Below are 20,155 nucleotides of genomic sequence, written 5' to 3' on the forward strand. Positions count from 1 at the left end.
GAGAGAGAGAGAGAGAGAGAGAGGACATGAGAGGACAAGAAGAGAGAGAGAGATGAGAGGACAAGAGAGAGAGTGAGAGGGACAAGAGAGAGAGAGTGAGAGGACAAGAGAGAGAGAGACATGAGAGGACAAGAGAGAGAGAGAGAGAGACATGAGAGGACAGAAGAGAGGAGTGAGAGGACGAGAGAGAGAGACAAGAGAGGACAAGAGAGAGAGAAATGAGAGAGAAATGCGAAACACCGCGTTCGGTATTCGGCCTTCGGCCAAGCATTTCATTATTATTCGGCTTCGGCTTCGGCCAAGAATTTCATTTCGGTGCATCCCTATTTATCAACTTATTAAACAAGGCATTGATTTATTTGATGCACCACAGCAAAATAAAATAGGGGTTTTGAAGCTGAATTCCAGCTAGCCAGTCAAATATACATCTGAAATATAAGTAAAGGAGCTTCATACAGTATGCGAAACGGTTTGGCAACTCTTGTAATCAAAGCCCCCTGCCAGACAAAAGCCAGATCTTGGACCTCTTTGTGTGCAATGCTTCAGTTATAGTAGCCTGCCACAAACCCAGATCACCTTGAGCAACCATTCTCAAACAGGTTTCCATGGAACCCTTAGGTTCCTGAAGAGGTGCTAGGGGTTTCTTGGGTGGAGGCAGACTGACCTCCTATCCAACAGTGGCCATTGTCCAACATCACTTTACAGAGTTAAGCCCCGTACACACGTACCGATCGTCGGCCGAACGATCGGCCGTCTTTTGTCCAGGGCTGTCGTGTCTGTTGAAAACTGCAAAAGACTGCACACAAATTTTGTCGGCCAACAACAGTCGACTGCAGAAGTGATGTCATGTGATGGTTAACTTTCCCTGGGTTTTTTCTTTTCTGAGCATGCCCAGTCTTGCAAATCTGCTGTCTGTCGGCCGAAATCTGTACTGACTGGCGAACAATCGGCCGTTCTGGTGTTGGCCAACAAAAATTTTAATGCTTGCACGACAGATTCTGTTCGGCTGAAAATGCGCTGTCGGCTGTCGGAAGCATCATACTAACAAGCCTACAATCGGCCGATCAGTCGTCGGCCAAAAATTTAAGGCCGACAATCGGTACGTGTGTACGGGGCTTAACAGGCATGCCACTAATGATCTTTATTAGCTGTCGGTAAAGGTAGCATTCTTCTTTTTGACCACCAAGTTATGAAGGCACTTCTCTTCTAACCACTGATGTAAGGGATTCTCCCTGTGCTTCATTTATGATCATTATTTTTAAATTTAAATTTTTTTTTAAATTTGTGTTTATTACTGAAAATTATTTTGCAATTGTAACTGAGTTTTATTTTTAGTTAGAGTATTAACAATAGATATGTGCATGATGGAAAAATTAGCTTTGCTTTCTTTCAGATTCGTGTATTAAGTTAATCATTTTTGTTTCGTCCTATTCACTATGTTAGAATGATTCGTTTTCGGAATTTGTTTTGTATATTCTGATTCGGATAGCATATTTGTTATTTTTTAATTGGTTTAAATTTCAGAAGATGGCTATATTTGTTCTATTATATTCTATTCTACTCTATTCTATTGAAATGTATTTCTTTTTATTCTTTTTATATTTGAATTTGAATTCATTTTTAACTTCGATTTCGGATAATCTATTATTTTGTTAAGTTATTTTGTTCAGTAATAATTTATTTCAGATTTAGGGATGGGCGGAACACCCCCCTATTCTGAGCAGAACTCCCAAACAGGGGAAATGTTCTAACCCGAACCCAATTGAAGTCTATGGGAGCTGAACAGGAAAAATCAAAAGGGCCCATTTTGAAGGCTTATATGCAAGAAATTGGCCATAAAAGGGGCATGGGGGTCTGGGTACTGCCCCGGGGGACATGTATCAATAAAAAAACATCAACATGGGGACAAGGTGCTTTGGCGTGAGGGGGCAGAGGTATGGTTCAGGAAGGGGGGCACTCGCTTGTTTCCTCCCCTTTCCTGGCCTGCTGGGCTGCATGCTCAGATAAGGGTCTTAAATGGATTCTGGGGGGGACCCCACGACGTTTTTTTAAACAATTTTGGTGTGGGGCCTGGTATGGACTGGGGGAGACCCCATGCCATTGTTTTTGAAAAAAAAATTAATGGCACTTTTGTTCAACCTGAACTCATGCTCAGGCCGAACCGTTCGCCAAAGCCTATTCAGAACTGTTGTAATTCAGTAATTTGGATATATCCAACCTCCGAATAACAACAAATTTGTATGGATTTTGATTTGTAATGAAACGAATTGCACATGTCTAATGAACACTATCTAGAGAATTGTTAGCATAAAATACCCTAGGTATGCCTTTTTTACATAGGCGTGCGCAGGGGGTGTGCCAGGTGTGCCTAGGCACACCCTAATCATTCTGTGCAGTGCCGATTTTCCCTACTGCCCGGGCTTCCCCCTGTGTTGCACCCCCTGCAGAGCTACTGGCTTTCCTCCTCTCCTCTTCCCTCGGCTGTTGCGGGGGATGTTTTAGGATAAAAAGCAGGGGAAGGGGCTAGTCAGTATGTAATTTACCATCCCCTTTCTTTTCTAAATGAACACAGTGAACACACTCACTCTCTGTGTTCATTCTTAGCTGAAGCATAGTAAACAGTTTTCACTAAGATATGTTTACTATGCTTCGGTTTGTGAATGGACAGGACGCCACTCAGCACAGAGCACTTCCCATTCATTCACTGTCCAGTGCAGCTGAGGCTACAGAGAAAGGCATGCATGTTTGAGCTATGGGGGTGCACACCCTAATGCAATAGGCTGCGCACACCTATGCTTTTTTATTTATTCTTGTATTTGTTTTTTAGATCTATAACTTGCTGACATTGATAACATGCAAGGCTGTAGATAGAATTTTTAGCAGGGGTTCCCTGTGATCTAAAAACGTAAGGTTTACCCTGTGATAAAAAGGTTGAGAAAGGCTGATGGGTCCAGATACAGTATGTGTCATCATTGTGTGGTTTGTGGTCCCTTTAAGGAGGGTAACAAAAGAAGCAGTTTTGAGTACTCAGGGATTCTCCCCTATGCAGGGTGAGGGGTTTCAGGGTGAGCCGTTAAAGAGGGAAAAGTGATTTGCAGTTTTCCCCCGGGTTATTAAGTCCTGATATGGGTCCCAGAATCCGTAGCCCGAGAGAGATCTTGGATGGAAAAGAGCTTCCAGCTCTAACTACAGGTACCTTGGACCAGAAATTGTTAACCTTTATGTGAGAGAGGCCTGAAAGAGGCAGGAAGCAGCCAGCAGATATCCGTGAGGGGTTTTGTGGAAAAGGACACATTGCCGAGGGAGCTGTGGGCTGTTGGCTGCTGAGATGCAGCTGAGCTATTGTGACTGTTTCTGGACCCCGGAGCAGGGACCTTAAACCCTGTTGTAGGACAAGTTTATGCTGGCGGTGAGCTGAAGTTTTGTTTTGTACCAGAGTTTATGGACTGTTTTGTTTGTTTAATGCTGCAGATGGGCTGTTTATTTGTCTTTTTTGGAGAAATAAACATTTTTTTTTTTTTTTTTTGCAAAGACATAGTTGTCTTGTGCTCCAGACCCCCAAAATATCACAATACCATAGGTTATTTACTGTAACAACCACATTTCAAACTGATAACCAGATTTAGAGACACTGGTGGCTGAAGCAGTGGAGGCCTGGCAATCATTGGTCTGAGGGGGAACAAACCCCTTTATGGTATAGACAGAATTTTGTGGGCTAACAAAAGTGTACCATGCCATGGTGCTACTGTGATTGGTAGCCATGGTAAAATGTGACTGTTCCTAAAGGGCATTGTGATGCACTTTTACTCATCTTTGCATATGATTCTTGGCAATCTGACATTTCAGGGCTGCAAATGAAGTTAGGACTGGAAGACTGTTGTGATCACAGGTCTAAATTGGTAATAGACAGCTTTACAATGCCCATAGACACTGCTCAGCCTCTTTGATTTAGGTCATTGTCAGGGCAGCCATCAGAAACTTTTGGGCCCCTTACACAGCTTTAGGCCTGGGCCCCCAGGGCCTGACCACCAGGTTACATCTTCTTCCTCTGCAGGGGGCCTGAAAATGCTTATGACTGGCTTTTAGGACACCAGGCGGTCTTAGCAACCAAATATTTCGACAGTGGTGCCCAGCGGCAAGATGGGAGTCAGGAACCAGTGCAGCGGCCAGCACCAGCGGGAGTCAGGAGACTAGTTGTCAGTGTAGGGAACAAAAGGGGAGGTACCAACTTGGAGCCCTGGGCAACTCTCGGGACTGGGCCCCTCGGGACTGGGCCCCTCAGGATGCCCGGGCCCCCTACATCTGTATGGGCTGTACCCCCCTGATGGCGGCCCTGGTCATTGTGTCTGAATGGTGAAGTACCTCCACTCAGGACCACTTTCCCATTGTATATTTTTAGTACTGGCTCCTGGGGAAAATGCCCTCCATACGATGAGCCAAAGTTTTACTAATATCTTGACATGCTACAAAAGCATGATCTTGCTCCCCCCACTGCCTTACTTTCCATATTAGTCAATGATACTGCTCAATACAACAAAGGAGCTATTGGAAGTCTAAGGAGCTTTACCATCTGGTGCTATCTGTGGAGGCTTGTTTGTCAGTTTAAAGTGGTTTTAAACCTAAAACCAAAAATGTAATATCTTGCAGATAACAACCTTTAGATGTGGTGGCTGCATCCGTTTTTTCCCTCTGTCAACTGGTGATTTGATCAGTAACACACGCCTGTATTATAGATATCTATACCTATACTACCAATGCTCCCTGCTGATACCACTGCTTGTAGAAGAGGATTCCACTTATTTACTGCTCTGACGGTAAAGAACCCTTATGCAGTTTAAGGGTAAACCGCTTCTCTTCTAATTTTAGTGACTGGCCTGTTGTGTTTTTAAATTCCCTTTTGCTGAAAAGTTTGTTCCTTATGCTAGGATCGCCAGTATGGTATTTGTACATTGATGTCATATCCCCTCTCAAGCGTCTCTTCTCCAGAGAGAATAGGTTCAATGCTTGTTGTCTTTCCTCATAGCTGAAGTTCTCCATTCCATTTATTAGTTTTGTTGCCCTTCTCTGGACTCTCCCCAGTTCCAGCACATCCTTCCTGAGGACCGGTGCCCAGAACTGGATGCCATACTAAAGATGGGGCCAGGCCAGAGTCTTGTAGAGTGGTAGAATTATTGTTTTATCTCTGGAGTGAATCCCCTTTTTTATACATGCCAATATTCTGTTGGCTTTGCTTGCAGCAGCTTGGCATTGAATGCTTGTCATCTACTAGGATCCCCAGGTCATTTTCCATCTAATAGTATTACAGTATTTGTAGCTGTTGACTTTAAGATTTTCTGCAGGAGCCTGGAGCTCCTCTTTAAGAATAAGTTACTTGCTGCTCCCATTCCATCCAAAGTGAAATGAGTGATGTTGAGATATATAATTCTCAAGCAACAAACAAGTGCAGATCTTCCCACTTAGAGATACCAAACCACAGTGATTCTCCAACGCATGCTCAATAAATTCGCTCACCATAAAGATTTGACCTTCTGATTAGGAGAAATCAATATATGCTTATATACAAGGGATCCTCATTGGCACCATATAACAATCCTCTTATACAGGTCTCTAATACAGTGTTTCTCAACTCCGGTCCTTAGGGCACACTAACAGGCCAGATTTTAAGTATTACCTTGGGGAGATGCAGGCTAGAATACTGCAATCACTGAGCAGCAAATTGTATCACCTGTGATGTATTTCAGTTTTCTTGCAAACCTGGCCTGTTAGTGTGCCCTGGAGGACTGGAGTTGAGAAACACTGCTCTAATAAATATCCTCTGAGGCTCCAAGATGTTCATTTAAAAAAGCCAAGGATACTCCATAGCATAAAACCCTCTAAAAAATATGTATTTCGAATAGCCAAAATACTCACAAGCATAAACCAAATAATGCCTTCAATCGGTTCAAGCCGATCCCAGTAATCTAACGGCTTTCTGGACTCTAGCGTGCGTGATGATGTCACGAATGTTGGCTCCACCCCACGCGTTTTATCGCGTATGACGTATTCCTTTGCATAGACCACAGCATTTTTACTTCTCTGGTGTGGTATCTCTAAGTGGGAAGATCTGCACTCAATTTTTGCTTGACAATAATATATCTCAACACCACTCAGTTCACTTTGGATGGTGGACTTTTGCATAACCATGCTATCTTTGGACGCTTCATTATTTCACTTTGTGATTTACGATTGATAGTTTTTCATTTGTTCATTAAGTGTAGCACTTGTTTTACTTGTATGTGTACCAATATATATCTGTTAGTGTGCTAGCATCTGGTGATTTTTAATATCTTGGAGCACGATTTTTTTTTTTTTTAAAGTCTCCACTCTAATTCATCCCAAAGGTATTCTAAGGGTTAAGGCCAGGACTCTGTGTAAACCAGTCAAGTTCCTCCACCCCAAAATTGCTCATCTGTGTCTTTATGGATCTTGCTTTATGCATTGGTGCGCAGTCATGTTGGAACAGGAAGGGGCCATCCCCAAGGAGTTCCAGCCCAAACCTTTGTTTTTTTGTTATAGGAAAGGGCTAGAAATTGTCAGCCATATGCGATACTATAAGTTGGGAGCATAAAATTGTCCAAAATGTCTTGGTATGCTGAGGAACTTGACTGGCCTGCACAGAGTTCTGATCTCTACCCGATAGAACACCTTTGGGAAGAATAGGAGCGGAAACTGCGAGCCAGGCCTTCTCGTCCAACATCAGTGCCTGATCTCACAAATGCACTTCTGGAAGAATGGTCAAACATTCCCATAGACACACTCCTAAACCTTGTGGACAGCCTTCCCAGAAGAGTTGAAGCTGTTATAGCTGCCCAGGGTGGGCCAACTCAATACTGAACCCTACGGACTAAGACTGGGATGCCATTAACCACTTCTGGACCGGAATATTTTCCCCCTTAATGACAAGGCCCTTTTTTGTGATCCGGCACTGCTTTATTTAACGGACAACTTTTTTCCCCAGAAACAGAGCTTTTTTTTGGTGGTATTTGATCACCGGTGCGATTTTTATTTTTTGTGCTATAAACAAAAAAAGAGTGACAATTCTGAGGGGAAAAAAAAAAAAAACAATATTTTAAACTTTCTGCTATATAATAGTCTCCAAAAAAATTTTAAAAATCAAAATTTTTTAACATTTTAGGCCAATTTGTTTTCTGCTACATATTTTTGATTTAAAAAAATCGCAATAAGCGCATTTTCTAAACTTCGAGACCCTGTACAATTAAAAGGAAATAGTTGCAGTTTTCTCCCACAATATGTCGCACAACAAGTGCATATTCATGTTGCAAAGCGCTGTATATATATATATCCTGTAGATATCCTGTAGATATCCTGTATATATCCTATATATATCATATATTATATATATATATCCTGTATATATCCTATATATATCATATATATATATATATATATATATATATATATATATATATATATATATATATATATATATATATATATATATATCCTATATATATATCCTGTATGTATCCTATATATATATATATACATCCTGTATATATCCTATATATATATCCTGTATGTATCCAATATATATCCTATATATATATCCTGTATGTATCCTATATATATATATATATACATCCTGTATATATCCTATATATATATCCTGTATGTATCCAATATATATCCTATATATATTACACATGTGATACCCAAAATATGTAATTGTTTACATACAATACACATGCACACCCTACGTTCAATTCATTGTTTTACAAAGCTGCAGGTTTTTTTTTTAATATATACGGGGGCCCCTGGAGTGCACGGCTATATTATGTCTCTGTATATGGAGTATATACCATTTATTATAATACAGGAAAGTATCTTGCTCACTCTAGAAACTGCAACTTGGCATTGCATGCTATTATTAAGTCTATGATGTACAGATCACAGTAGCACTGTGTGTTGTATACTCACATCTTTGTCAGCGTGTTCATCCAAATTACTTTTTTTTTTGCTACAATCATTCCAGGTTTTCTAGGAATCTGGAACTTCCGGGCATGTTGGAGGCCTCTATGGATTCAGCAGCTGTTCTCCTCCTCCCTCCTCCTACGTCATTGTAGTGTGTGAATGTTCCCTGCTCAGTCCTCTGTGTGCAACAAACTGAACTGCTATGGTGGCCGCACACGCCTTGATAAACTATCCATTTATTTTCCGATGGATCTCTTCCGATAGGTATAATCAATCAATAGCCAACAAGCCATTTGATCGATGTGTCACAAACGGGGAGGTGGATTTTAAACGATGGTTAACCACTTGCCTACTGGGCACTTAAACCCCCTTCCTGCCAAGGCCAATTCTCAGCTTTCAGCTATGTCGCACTTTGAATGACAATTGCGCGGTCCTGCAACACTGTGCCCAAATTAAATTTTTATTATTATTTTTTTCAAACAAATAGAACTTTCTTTTGGTGGTATTTAATCACTACTGGAGTTTTTATTGTTTGCTAAACAAACAAAAAAAGTCAGAAATAAAAAAAATGTTTTTATAGTTTGTTATAAAATTTTACAAACAGGTAATTTTTCTCCTTCATTGATGTGCACTGATGAGGCGGCACTGATGGGCCCTGATAGGCTGCATTGATGGGCACTGATAGGCTGCGTTGATGGGCACTGATAGGAGACACTGATGGGGACTGATAAGGCGGAACTGATGGGCACTGATAAGGCAGCACTAGTGGGCACTGACAGGTGGCACTGATGGGCACTGATGGGTGGCACTGAAGGGCACTGGTAGGTGGCACTGAAGGGCAATAATAGGTATCACTCATGGGCACTAATAGGTGGCACTGATAGGCACTGATAGGTGGCACTAATAGGTGGCACTGATGGGCAATAATAGGCACTGATAGGTGACACTTATGGGTAGCACTCATGATGGGGCACTGATTGGCACTGATAGGTGGCACTGATAGGTGGAACTGGTGGGCACTGGTAGGTGGCACTGGTGGGCACTGATAGGTGGCACTAGTGGGCACTGGTAGATTGCGCTGGTGGGCACTGGTAGGTGGCACTAATGGGCACAGATGCCCCTCTTCTCTTCCGGACTGATGTCCCTCTGATGACAGCATCAGCGATCTGCTTTTTTTTCTCCTCACACTGGCAGCGTGAGGAGAAAAGAACAGCTGATCGCGGGCTGCTGTTTACATCACATGATCAGCTGTCATTGGCAAGACCGGACCCTTAATCCGATCTCTGATCAGCCGAGTCAACGCAGCACACCACAATGAGCATTTTATTTTTGTAGAAGCGGTGATTGTGCACAAGGTCGGGGTGTGTGCAAATACACAGCACACTGCCTCCTGGTATACAGTGCCTTGAAAAAGTATTCATACCCCTTGAAATTTTCTACATTTTGTCATGCTACAACCAAAAATGTAAATGTATTTTATTGGGATTTTATGTGATAGACCAACACAAAGTGGCACATAATTGGGAAGTGGAAGGAAAATCATAAATTGATTTCACATTTTTTTACAAATAAATATCTGAAAAGTGTGGCGTGCATTTGTACTTCATAGTCCAATGTCTTTACTTTATAGTCAATACTTTGTAGAACCGCCTTTCACTGCAATTACAGCTGCAAGTCTTTTTGGGGATGTCTCTACCAGCTTTGCACATCTACAGAGGGACATTTTTGCCCATTCTTCATGGCAAGATATCTCAAGCTCTGTCAGATTTGATGGAGAGCATCTGTGAACAGCGATTTATAAGTCTTATAATTAATAGTTTAAGAAATGACCCCTGCGCTATCACTTAGTAACAGAGAAATCTCTTGCAGGAATCAGGTGTGAAGGATAGGATCTGCTGCAGCTCTAAACTCAGCCTTTCAATTAAAACCGAATCAATCAAAGTAGGTATATAATAATAAAGCGTATCCTAACATAATTAATATCTATAATCAATAATTATTAAATATTCACTTATATTTATTGATTATAGATATTAATTATGTTAGGATAAGCGCGGCTTTATTATTATATACCTAATATGTAAGTCTTGCCACAGATTCTCAATCGGATTGAGGTCTGGACTTTGACTGGCTCATTCTAACACAAGAATATGCTTTGATCTAAACCAGTGATGGCGAACCTTGTCACCCCAGATGTTTTGGAACTACATTTCCCATGATGCTCAACTACACTGCTGAGTTTATGAGCATCATGTGAAATGTAGTTCCAAAACATCTTGGGTGCCAAGGTTTGCCATCACTGATCTAAACCATTCAATCATAGCTCTGGCAGTATGTTTAGGGGCGTTGTCCTGCTGGAAGGTGAACCTCCGCCCCAGTCTCATGTCTTTTGGAGACTCTAAGGCTCCATTCACACCTGGGCGTTTTCAGCTCCAAAAACGCTCAAAAGAAACGCTTCCAAAACGCCCAACAAGTAAAACCCCATTCATTTAAATGGCCCCTGTTCACATCTGAGCGTTTTGCAAAACGCCTGTAGCTGAAAAAAGTACATGAGCTTCTTTTTGGGCTGATTACCAGCGTTTTTGATAGATGTCAATGAAAAACGCCTGAAAAAATCGCGGTAAAATCGCGGTAAAAATCGCGGTAAAAATCGCGGTAAAATCGCGGTAAAAAACGCTACGCTCAAGTGTGAATGCAGCCTAAAAGGTTTTCTTCTAAGATTGCCCTGTATTTGGCTCCATCCATCTTCCCATCAACTCTGACCAGCTTCCCTGTCCCTGCTGAAGAAAAGCATCTCAACAACATGATGCTGCCACCACCATGTTTCACGATAGGGATGGTGTGTTCAGGGTGATGTGTAGTGTTAGTTTTCACATAGCATAGCTACATAGCTACATATAACATTTTGCTTTTAGGCCACAAAGTTTAATTTTGGTCTCATCTGACCAGAGCACCTCCTTCCACATGTTTGCTGTGTCCCCCACATGGCTTCTCGCAAACTGCAAACAGGACTTCTTATGGCTTTTTTTTTTAACAATGGCTTTCTTCCATAAAGGCCAGATTTGTGGAGTGCACAACTAATAGTTGTCCTGTGGACAGATTCTCTTACCTGAGCTGTGGATCTCTGCAGCTCCTCCAGAGTAACCATGGGCCTCTTGGCTGCTTCTCTAATTAATGCTCTCTTTGCCCGGCCTATCAGTTAAGGTGGACGGCCATGTCTCTGTAGGTTTGCAGTTGACCCATACTCTTTCCATTTTTGGATGATGGACTGAACAGTGCTCTGTGAGATGTTCAAAGCTTGGGATATTTTTTTATAACCTAACCCTACTTTAACCACTTTAGCCCCGGAAGATTTGGCTGCTCAATGACCAGGCCACTTTTTTCAACTTGGCACTGCGCGACTTTAAGTGACAATTGCGCGGTCATGCAATGCTGTACCCAAACAAAATTTACGTCCTTTTTTCCCACAAACAGAGATTTCTTTTGGTGGTATTTGGTCACCTCTGTGTTTTATTTTTTTTGCGATATTAATAAAAAAAGAGCAAAAATTTTGCAAAAAATTTACATTTTCTACTTTAAATGTTAAAAAATATCCAATATATTAAATTTTTGTCATATATTTAGGCCAAAATGTATTTAGCTACATGTCTTTGACAAAAAAATTCTCAATGAGCGTATTTTTAACCACTTTAAGGTGTACGTTTAGTAAACTGAGATAAGCTGAGATCTGGATGATCACGGCTTGTCTCAGAGCATTGCAGGTTTAAAATACTGAGAAGAGTAGTGGAGAACATAGTCTTCTCTTCTCATCTCAGTACACAAACAGCTTGCATTCACTGCAATAGAAACGGCCAGTTTAGAAACACATGATGTCACCTGATCACTGTGCTTCTCTTTGAAGATCTCCTCTTCCTACTTCTCCAGCTCAGAGGTGGAGATAGCAGGAAGAAATAGGAGATCTCTGCTGTGAATGTCCCCGTGCCCAAAAGTGAAAGTAAAAATTCTCCCTACTGCAGTGAAATATACATCAACAGCAGGTTAGAAACACATTAACTATACAATCACATATATATCTGTGTGTGTGTATATATATATATATATATATACTGTATGTACTGGTGTGTATGTATGTATATATATATATATATTTTTTTTTTATTTCAGGTACTTATATAGTGCTGTCAATTTACGCAGCGCTTTACATATAAATTGCACATTCACATCAGTCCCTGCCCTCAAGGAGCTTACAATCTAAGGTCCCTAATGCCTCGTACACACGTACCGATCGGCCGTCTTTTGTCCAGGGCTGTCGTGTCCGCTGAAAAGTGCAAAAGACTGCACACGAATTTTGTCGGCCAACAACAGCCGACTGCAGAAGTGATGTCATGTGATGGTTAACTTTCCGTGTGTTTTTTCTTTTCTGAGCATGCCCAGTCTTGCTAATCTGCTGTTTGTCGGCCGAATTCTGTACTGTCTGGCGAACAATCGGCCGTTCTGGTGTTGGCCAACAAAAATTTTAATGCCTGCAGGACAGATTCTGTTCGGCCGAAAATGCGCTGTCAGCTGTCGAAAGCATCATACTAACAAGCATACAATCGGCCGATCGGTCATCGGCCGAATATTTACGGCTGACGATCGGTACGTGTGTACGAGGCATCACTCACATACATACACAGCAGGGCCAATTTTTTATACAGGATCCAATTAACCTACCAGCATGTCTTTGGAGTGTGGGAGGAAACCAATCTGTCACGATTCAACCATGCCCACGGCGACTAGCTAAACGAGACGTGATGAATCGTGACTGGGCAGTATAAGGGGATAACGGAAATAAAGAAAATTCCTACTAAAGGCTCGTACACACGTACCGATTGTCGCAGAAAAGATTCGGCAGACGACCGATCGGCCAAATGTAGGCTTGTTAGTATGATGCTTCCGACAGCCGACAGCGCACTTTCGGCCGAACAGAATCTGTCGTGCAAGCATTAAAATGTTTGTATGCCGACACCAGAACGGCCGATTGTTCGCCAGTCAGTACAGAATTCGGCCGACAGACAGCAGATTTGCAAGACTGGGCATGCTCATAAAAGAAAAAACACAGGGAAAGTTAACCATCACATGACATCACTTCTGCAGTCGGCGGACAAAATTCGTGTGCAGTCTTGTGCACTTTTCAGCGGACATGACAGCCCGGGGACAAAAGACGGCCGATCGTTCGGCCGACGATCGGTACGTGTGTACGGGGCTTAAGTAATTAGATTGGTTGCAATACTTTCACAGCCTGCACTGCCTTCGGTCACCACTAGAGGGAGACTCCAGTCCAATCCAGCTGGCTGACCACACACAGGCAGATACAAATCTTACATACAATCTGATGCACTCTAAGGGTTGGGGAGCAGTCTAGCAATTACCACACACTACTAGGATTCCTCCAGCTATCCTACAAGCCAGAACCCCTGTGTTGATCACTCTTCCCACTGTCCCCACACCCACACACCACAAACGATAGCCTGTGGTCTGGTGTACAATCTGCATGCAATCTGCCAACACACAGTGCAATTGCATACAGATTGGCATGTATGTATGTATGTACTGTATGTACTGGTATGTATGTGTGTATATATATATATATATATATATATAGATATATATATATATATGTATGTGTGTGTGTGTGTGTGTGTATATATATATATATATATTTATATACTGTATGTATATATACCGTGCATGTGTGTGTGTGTATATATATGTTTTCATGTGTCAGAACATGTCATTACGAGTTCTTTTAAACTTTAGTTTCACTTTTTAAACTTAGCAGTGCCTGTAATCTCACAAAATCTCGTGAGATTACAGGCAGTCCACCCAGTTATACAGAGATCTCGGCAGTTCTCAGAGAAAAAACTTCTCCTCTGATCACCCTGTGAGAAGTGAAGTTCTCCGCCTTCTAAACTGGGTGCCAGAGGAGATATTTTTTCTCTGAGAACTGCCGAGAATTGAACTGAGAGAAAACTTCTCAGTTTACTAAACGTACACCTAAGACCGGAAGATTTTACCCCCTTCCTGACCAGGCTATATTTTGCAATTCGGCACTGCGTTACTTTAACGGACAATTGCGCAGTTGTGCGACGCTGTACCTAAATTAAATTGATGTCCTTTTTTCCCCCACAAATAGAGCTTTCTTTTGGTGGTATTTGATCACCTGTTAATTTTTGAAAAAATATATTTTTCACATTCTGATATACAGGGCTTTTTTTCTCTTAGAATAGGTGCAGGTACTCCCCTCTTCTGTGTCACCCCTTGTCTCCACCCCCTTCCCACCTCCGAGCGCTGTGCTTTGATTCCATCCTCTACCTACCTCCCAGTACCCTCTCTTTTAGAGAATACAGAATCAAGTATCATGTTGTGGTTCTAGGTAATTTGTATGGAGTTTGTTAATGATAAATAGAAAAGCAGGAAAATAGATCCCCTGAAATAAGCAACAATAGACCCCCCCCCCAACAATAGATCCCCCCAGCAACAATAAATCTTCCCCTGCAACAATAGATAATACAGTAAAATAGATCCCCTGCAATCAGCAACAATAGACCGCCAACAACAATAGTCCCCCAGCAACAATAAATCCTCCCCTGCAACAATCACCCCCCCCCCCCCCAATAAATCCTCCCCTGCAAAAATCCCCCCCCCCCATAAATCCTCCCCTGCAACAATAGACCCCCCCCCAACAAAAATAACCCCACCTGCAACAACAGTTCCCCCAAGCAACACTAAATCCTCCACTGCAACAACAGCCCCACCCACTACAGAATGCCCTCCAGCAACAATAGATCCCCCAGTAGCCAGCATCAATAGGCCCTTCAGCTCACCCCACTGACCCCAGCACCCCTTTGCCATTGTATACATTCAGACTGGAGGTTCCGGAACTGCGTCCCCCCACGTTCCCACTGAAAAAAAGCCCTGCTGATATGTAACATTCCCAAACAAAAAAAATTATGAATCAAAATGTTTTAACATTTAGGCCAATTTGTTTTCTGCTTCATATTTTTGGTAAAAAAAAATCGCAATAAGCGTATTCTGATTGGTTTGCACAAAAGTTATCGCATTTACTAACTACGGGAAAGATTTGTCATTTTTGTTATTATTATTTTTTTTTTTTACTAGTAATGGCGGCAATCTGCGATTTTTTGCGGGACTGCGACATTTCGGCGGACAGATTGGACCCCTAACTGACATTTTTGACACTTTTGGGGGTACCAGTGACATTGCTACAGTAATCAGTGCTACTAAAAATATGCACTGTTACTGTACTAATGACACTGGCAGGGAAGGGGTTAACACTGTGGGTGATCAAGGGGTTAAATGTATGCCTCATGCTTACTGACATGTGTGGGGGGAGGGGGTTCTGTGACAGAGACAGAGATCGCAGGTTCAGCTATGCTGAATCCTGTGATCTGTCCCTGTTTGTCACAGAGAAGATCCGCCTGATTTGTTTATACAAGCGGGCGGATCTTCTCACACTTTCCCCAACGGAAGAGAGACGGTGATCGAATTTCTGATGGCTGCCCTGCTGGAGCACCAAGACCAATAAAGGGTCCATAGCCCTGCATTGGACATGGGGACGCTGAGGGACAGTCCCCCGCCAGAAGATGGAGGATTGCCGTCTACCAGAGGAGTGGAAGACCAGGTTGGTAAAACTGCTTTAAGGGTCCTTGCATGCTATACACATGTATGGTTCATAGATGAAAAACACAAGTACTGCCCATAGAGTGTGTGCATTTACACATATATATTCACATAGCATGTTTCTAGCTCTCATAATGTGGAGTGTAAGTATGTGTGATTTACTTGCATATTTAGACTTATTTTTAAATATTTGCATTTACTTTACTGATATAAACACAACTGTGCGTACAGTCTCATTGAAACCAATGGGCGGCATTCAGATTGGCAAAAAAAAAAAAGCCTGAATGCCTGAAAATATGGTATTTTTGGCGTCCATGTGCAAGATCCCTTAGGGTTGGTTCACAACTATGTGGTGCAGTCTCTAAATTGGAGCAAGTCTCCATCACTCAAAAACTGTCTTTTGTGTTTATTTTTTTTGTACACTTTTTTGGTGAATGGGTGGGGGAACAATGTAGCTGACACCCATTCACATAGGCGGGGGCGCAAGATATGGGGGCCCCCTTGTTAAAGGGAGTTTCTAGATTCTGATAAGCCTCCCCACCCACAGACCTCCACAACCAGAGCCCAGGGTTGTCGGGATGAGGCCCTTGTCCCCATCAACATGGCACCCCAAAGCACCATCTTCATGTTGAGGGCAAGTGGCCTGGTATGGTTCAGGAGGGGCGAGGGCGCTCACTCATCCCCCCCTATCCTGGCCTGCCAGGCTGCATACTCGGATAAGGGTCTGGTATGGATTCTGGGGGGGCATGCCGTTTTTTTTTTTTTTTTTTAATTTTGGCATCTGGTTCCCCTTAAAATCCATACCAGACCCTACGCCATTTTTTTCTTTTGTATATTGCCGGGAGCAGACAATACATTACAGTCGCGAGCAAGTTTAAATTACATTTTTTCCTTTAGAAATGTCAGTATAGCTGCAGCAGGCTCCATATATCATACAAATGCGCCACTTTACAGGCACATTAAGGGGACCCCCCAGGCACGATATTTAAGGGAATTTTTCTTTGTTATTGTTTCACTTTAAGCAATAATAAAAATCACTGCTCCTGTAAAAACTATTGTTTTAAAAAAGAAATGTTTTTGCATTGATACATGTCCCCCAGGTCACTACCCGGGTCCCTATACACTTTTTATGGCAATAACTTACATATAAGCCTTTAAAATTAGGACTTTTGATTTTTCATGTTTGTGTCCCATAGACTTTAATAGAGTTCACATGTTCGCTAGAACGTTTTCCCTGTTCGAGATGTTCTGTGCGAACCAAACAGGGGGGTGTTCAGCCCACCACTACACAACACCTAAAGCACATGTAAAATGCACAGGTGTGAATGGGACCTTACCGTCCCCAATGACAGAAATAAGCATTTAATCCTTGCAATGCAGACACCACCTCACTGCAAGGGAGGAGTTTTAGTTTTACTGGATTTGGGCTGTAAAGAAAAAATACCAGATCAGCAGTTATTCACAAATGTCTTCTCTCTCTCTGCAAATCTGCTCATTTTGGAACTGCCTTTACATGCATGGATCATTATAATTATCTCTATTTGGTGAAATCATAAAGTGAACACATAAAAAATAACATGAGAGACTACGTCTAAATTACATGAACGCTGTAACAGTCTTACCTTAATGCAGGGGCGTAACTACAGGGGTTGCAGGGGTTGCAATCGCTACCGGGCCCCATGCTCCAGGGGGCCCGGTAGCAAACCAGTGGGTGAACTTCCAGGATCGCAAAGGTCACACTTGCAACTGGACCCTGGCATTGCACCACTGTGGGGAGGCCCCAAGATTGCAGGAAGGGGGCCCACAAGATTGCAGGAAGGGGGCCCACTGCAGAACTTGTGAAAGAATCCTGCTGCGGGACCGTAATAAAAGGCCATGCAACAAGTGTAAAGAGCCCCAGGATTAGTGGGAAGAGCCCTGGGCTTGAAGGTAAGGGCCCCGGCCAGGGGTCTGGGGGGCCCTTCATGGTTTCTTGCATCAGGGCCCTGAAGGTTCTAGTTACGCCTCTGCCTTAATGCAACCGGTGAGACACACTTCAACCTCCAAGTAACTCACAACCTCAATGACTTCACTTCAATGTATGGGAAGTGATAAGCAAATATGTGTATAACCTGTAGTAGAGCAAAAGGACACATTCTCGGCAGGGACGTCTAATGTTACAGCCAATGACAAATCTATACAACATAAATTCTGCAGCATTGTCACTGAGTCACATGCTATCCCCATGAAGACTTTTATTGGTAGATCTGACACACATTGGGTAGGCATGGTTCACTGCGCGGTTACTATCAGCAAACTGGCTGGAGCGAGTGCATGAAGATAGCAAGTGGCTAAAAGATGCGGGAGGAGACCAGTAGCACTAAGATGCAAATACGGATAAAAAAAATGCGAAAATGCGTGTTAGTCGAGAAATGCTCCCTTACACTGGTGGGTGATGGAGACTTGCACCAATTTAGAGGTGATCACACAAGAAATTACCCCTTACATTGTAGTAAAAAAAGAGTGCTCCCTTACGATGGTGGTCAGTGGAGAAATACCTCTTTACATTGGTGGTGAGTAAAGAAATGCCCCTTACACTGGTGGACAATGGAGACTCACCCCAATACATATTTACATAGTTACATAGTAGTTGAGTTGAAGACAATAGTCCATCCAGTTCAACCTGTGTAGGTGTGTGTGGCCGTAGTCATTTCACATACCCCTAAATGTTTTGATCCTTGAGATGTACGTCCAAGTCTTTTAAAAGTAGCCATATTCCCCGCAGTTACTACCATTTGTGGTAGAGAATTCCACAGTCTTGTACCCCTTACTGTAAAGAACCCCCTGCGTAGCCTGAGGCTAAAAAGCTTCTCCTCTAATCGCATTGTATGGCCTCTTGTCCTCATGCATTCCTTGCGATTGAATCGTTTTTTTCTATGTTTAGATCACCGTTGAGGTATTTGTAAATCGCTATCATGTCCGTTCTCAGGCACCTCCTCTCCAGGGAGAATAAATCAAGCGCTTGTAAGCACTCTTCATAATTTAGGTCCTCCAATCCCCTAATCAGTTTAGTTGCCCTTCTCTGGACTCTCTCCAGCTCCAACACATCCCTTCTGAGGACTGGCGACCAGAACTGGACAGAATACTCCAGATGCAGTCGGACCAGAGTTTTATAAAGTGGTAGAATTATAGCTTTATCTCTGGAATACATCCCCTTCTTTATGCATGCTAATATTCTGCTGGCTTTGGCAGCTGCCGCTTGACATTGCATGCTATTGCTAAGTATATCTTCTACTAAGACTCCCAGATCTTTCTCCATTTTTGATTCCCCCAGAGGTTCCCCCCCTAAAGTGTATTGTGATTTTATGTTTTTAGTCCCCAAGTGCAAAACCTTACAGGTGATCACTTAAGAAATGACCCCTTACCTATTAGCATCTCCCGTGACCAAATCCACAAGTTCTCTGCTTAATGGTTCGATTGGACCCGTTTCAAAGACACAGATACCTATAAAAATGCTATGGGGCTTTAGCGCCTTCTTTAACCACTTAAGCCCCGGAAGATTTTACCCCCTTCCTGACCAGGGCCTATTTTGCGATTCGGCACTGCGTGAATTTAACGGACAATTGCACGGTCGTGCGACGCTGTACCTAAACGAATTTGGCATCCTTTTTTTCCCACAAACAGAGCTTTCTTTTGGTGGTATTTTATCACCTGTGTGATTTTTTGATCATGCGCTATAAACAAAAAAAGAGCGTCAATTTTGCAAAAATAATATTTTTCACATTTTTTTATATGAAATTCCCCCCAAAAAAATGTAAAAATCTAAATTTTTTAACATTTTAGGCCAGTTTGTTTTCCGCTACATATGTTTAGTAAAAAAAATTGCAAAAAGCGTATTTTGATTGGTTTGCGCAAAAGTTATTGCGTTTACTAACTAAGGGAATGATTTTTGTCATTTTTTTTTTTTTTTTAATGAGTAATGGCGGCGATCTGCATTTTTTTTTGCGGGACTGCAACATTGCGGCGTACAGATCGGACCCTTGACTGACATTTTTGACACTTTTGGGGTTACCAGTGACATTACTACAGTAATCAGTGCTATACATATGCACTGTTACTGTAAAAATGACACTGGTGGTGAATGGGGTTAACTTTTTTTGAGAGGGAGAGGTTAATTGTGTCCCTAGGGGCGTGCTTCTAACTGTGATTGGATGTGGCCGTATGGTCTCCATTCTTACACAGGGAAGAATGACAGGTGGCTTTGTTTACATTAGCCGCCTGCCTTTCTCCCGGTAAAACGGACGATCGTGAGTGCCCGGCGGACATCGGGTCCGCCGGGCACACGCGCGGGGGGGTCCGTGACCGAGCGGAAGCGTGCCTCCGGCAGCGCGCGCTTGCTCCCTGGAGCCTCACAGGCTAGCGACGTAGCACTACGTCGCTTTGCCTGTGAGGGGCTGACCGCCGCCGTAAATAGTCGTGCGGCGGTCGGCAAGTGGCTAGAATGCCCTGGACCCCCCTGGGG

The 20,155-nt window shown here is 42.7% G+C and overlaps 2 protein-coding genes across 3 annotated transcripts in view; both read right to left on the bottom strand.

Moving 5' to 3' along the window:
- The window catches only part of LOC309550372 (cytochrome P450 2C5-like), a gene marked incomplete at both ends in the record, with an annotated part of 33,750 nt that extends 27,567 nt beyond the window's left edge, over positions 1-6,183 (bottom strand). The window contains one exon of the mRNA XM_082250767.1: positions 5,911-6,183. Within this exon, the coding sequence (XP_082106893.1) occupies positions 5,911-6,183 (273 nt within the window). The remainder of the gene's footprint in view (positions 1-5,910) is intronic.
- Positions 1-20,155, bottom strand: part of LOC309551312 (cytochrome P450 2K4-like) — a 637,235-nt gene that overhangs the window by 217,903 nt on the left and 399,177 nt on the right. The gene's annotated exons all lie outside the window — the stretch shown is intronic.

The sequence above is a fragment of the Pelophylax lessonae genome (genome assembly GCF_965119305.1).
Source record: "Pelophylax lessonae genome assembly, chromosome: 3".
Classification (NCBI taxonomy): Eukaryota; Metazoa; Chordata; class Amphibia; order Anura; family Ranidae; genus Pelophylax; species Pelophylax lessonae.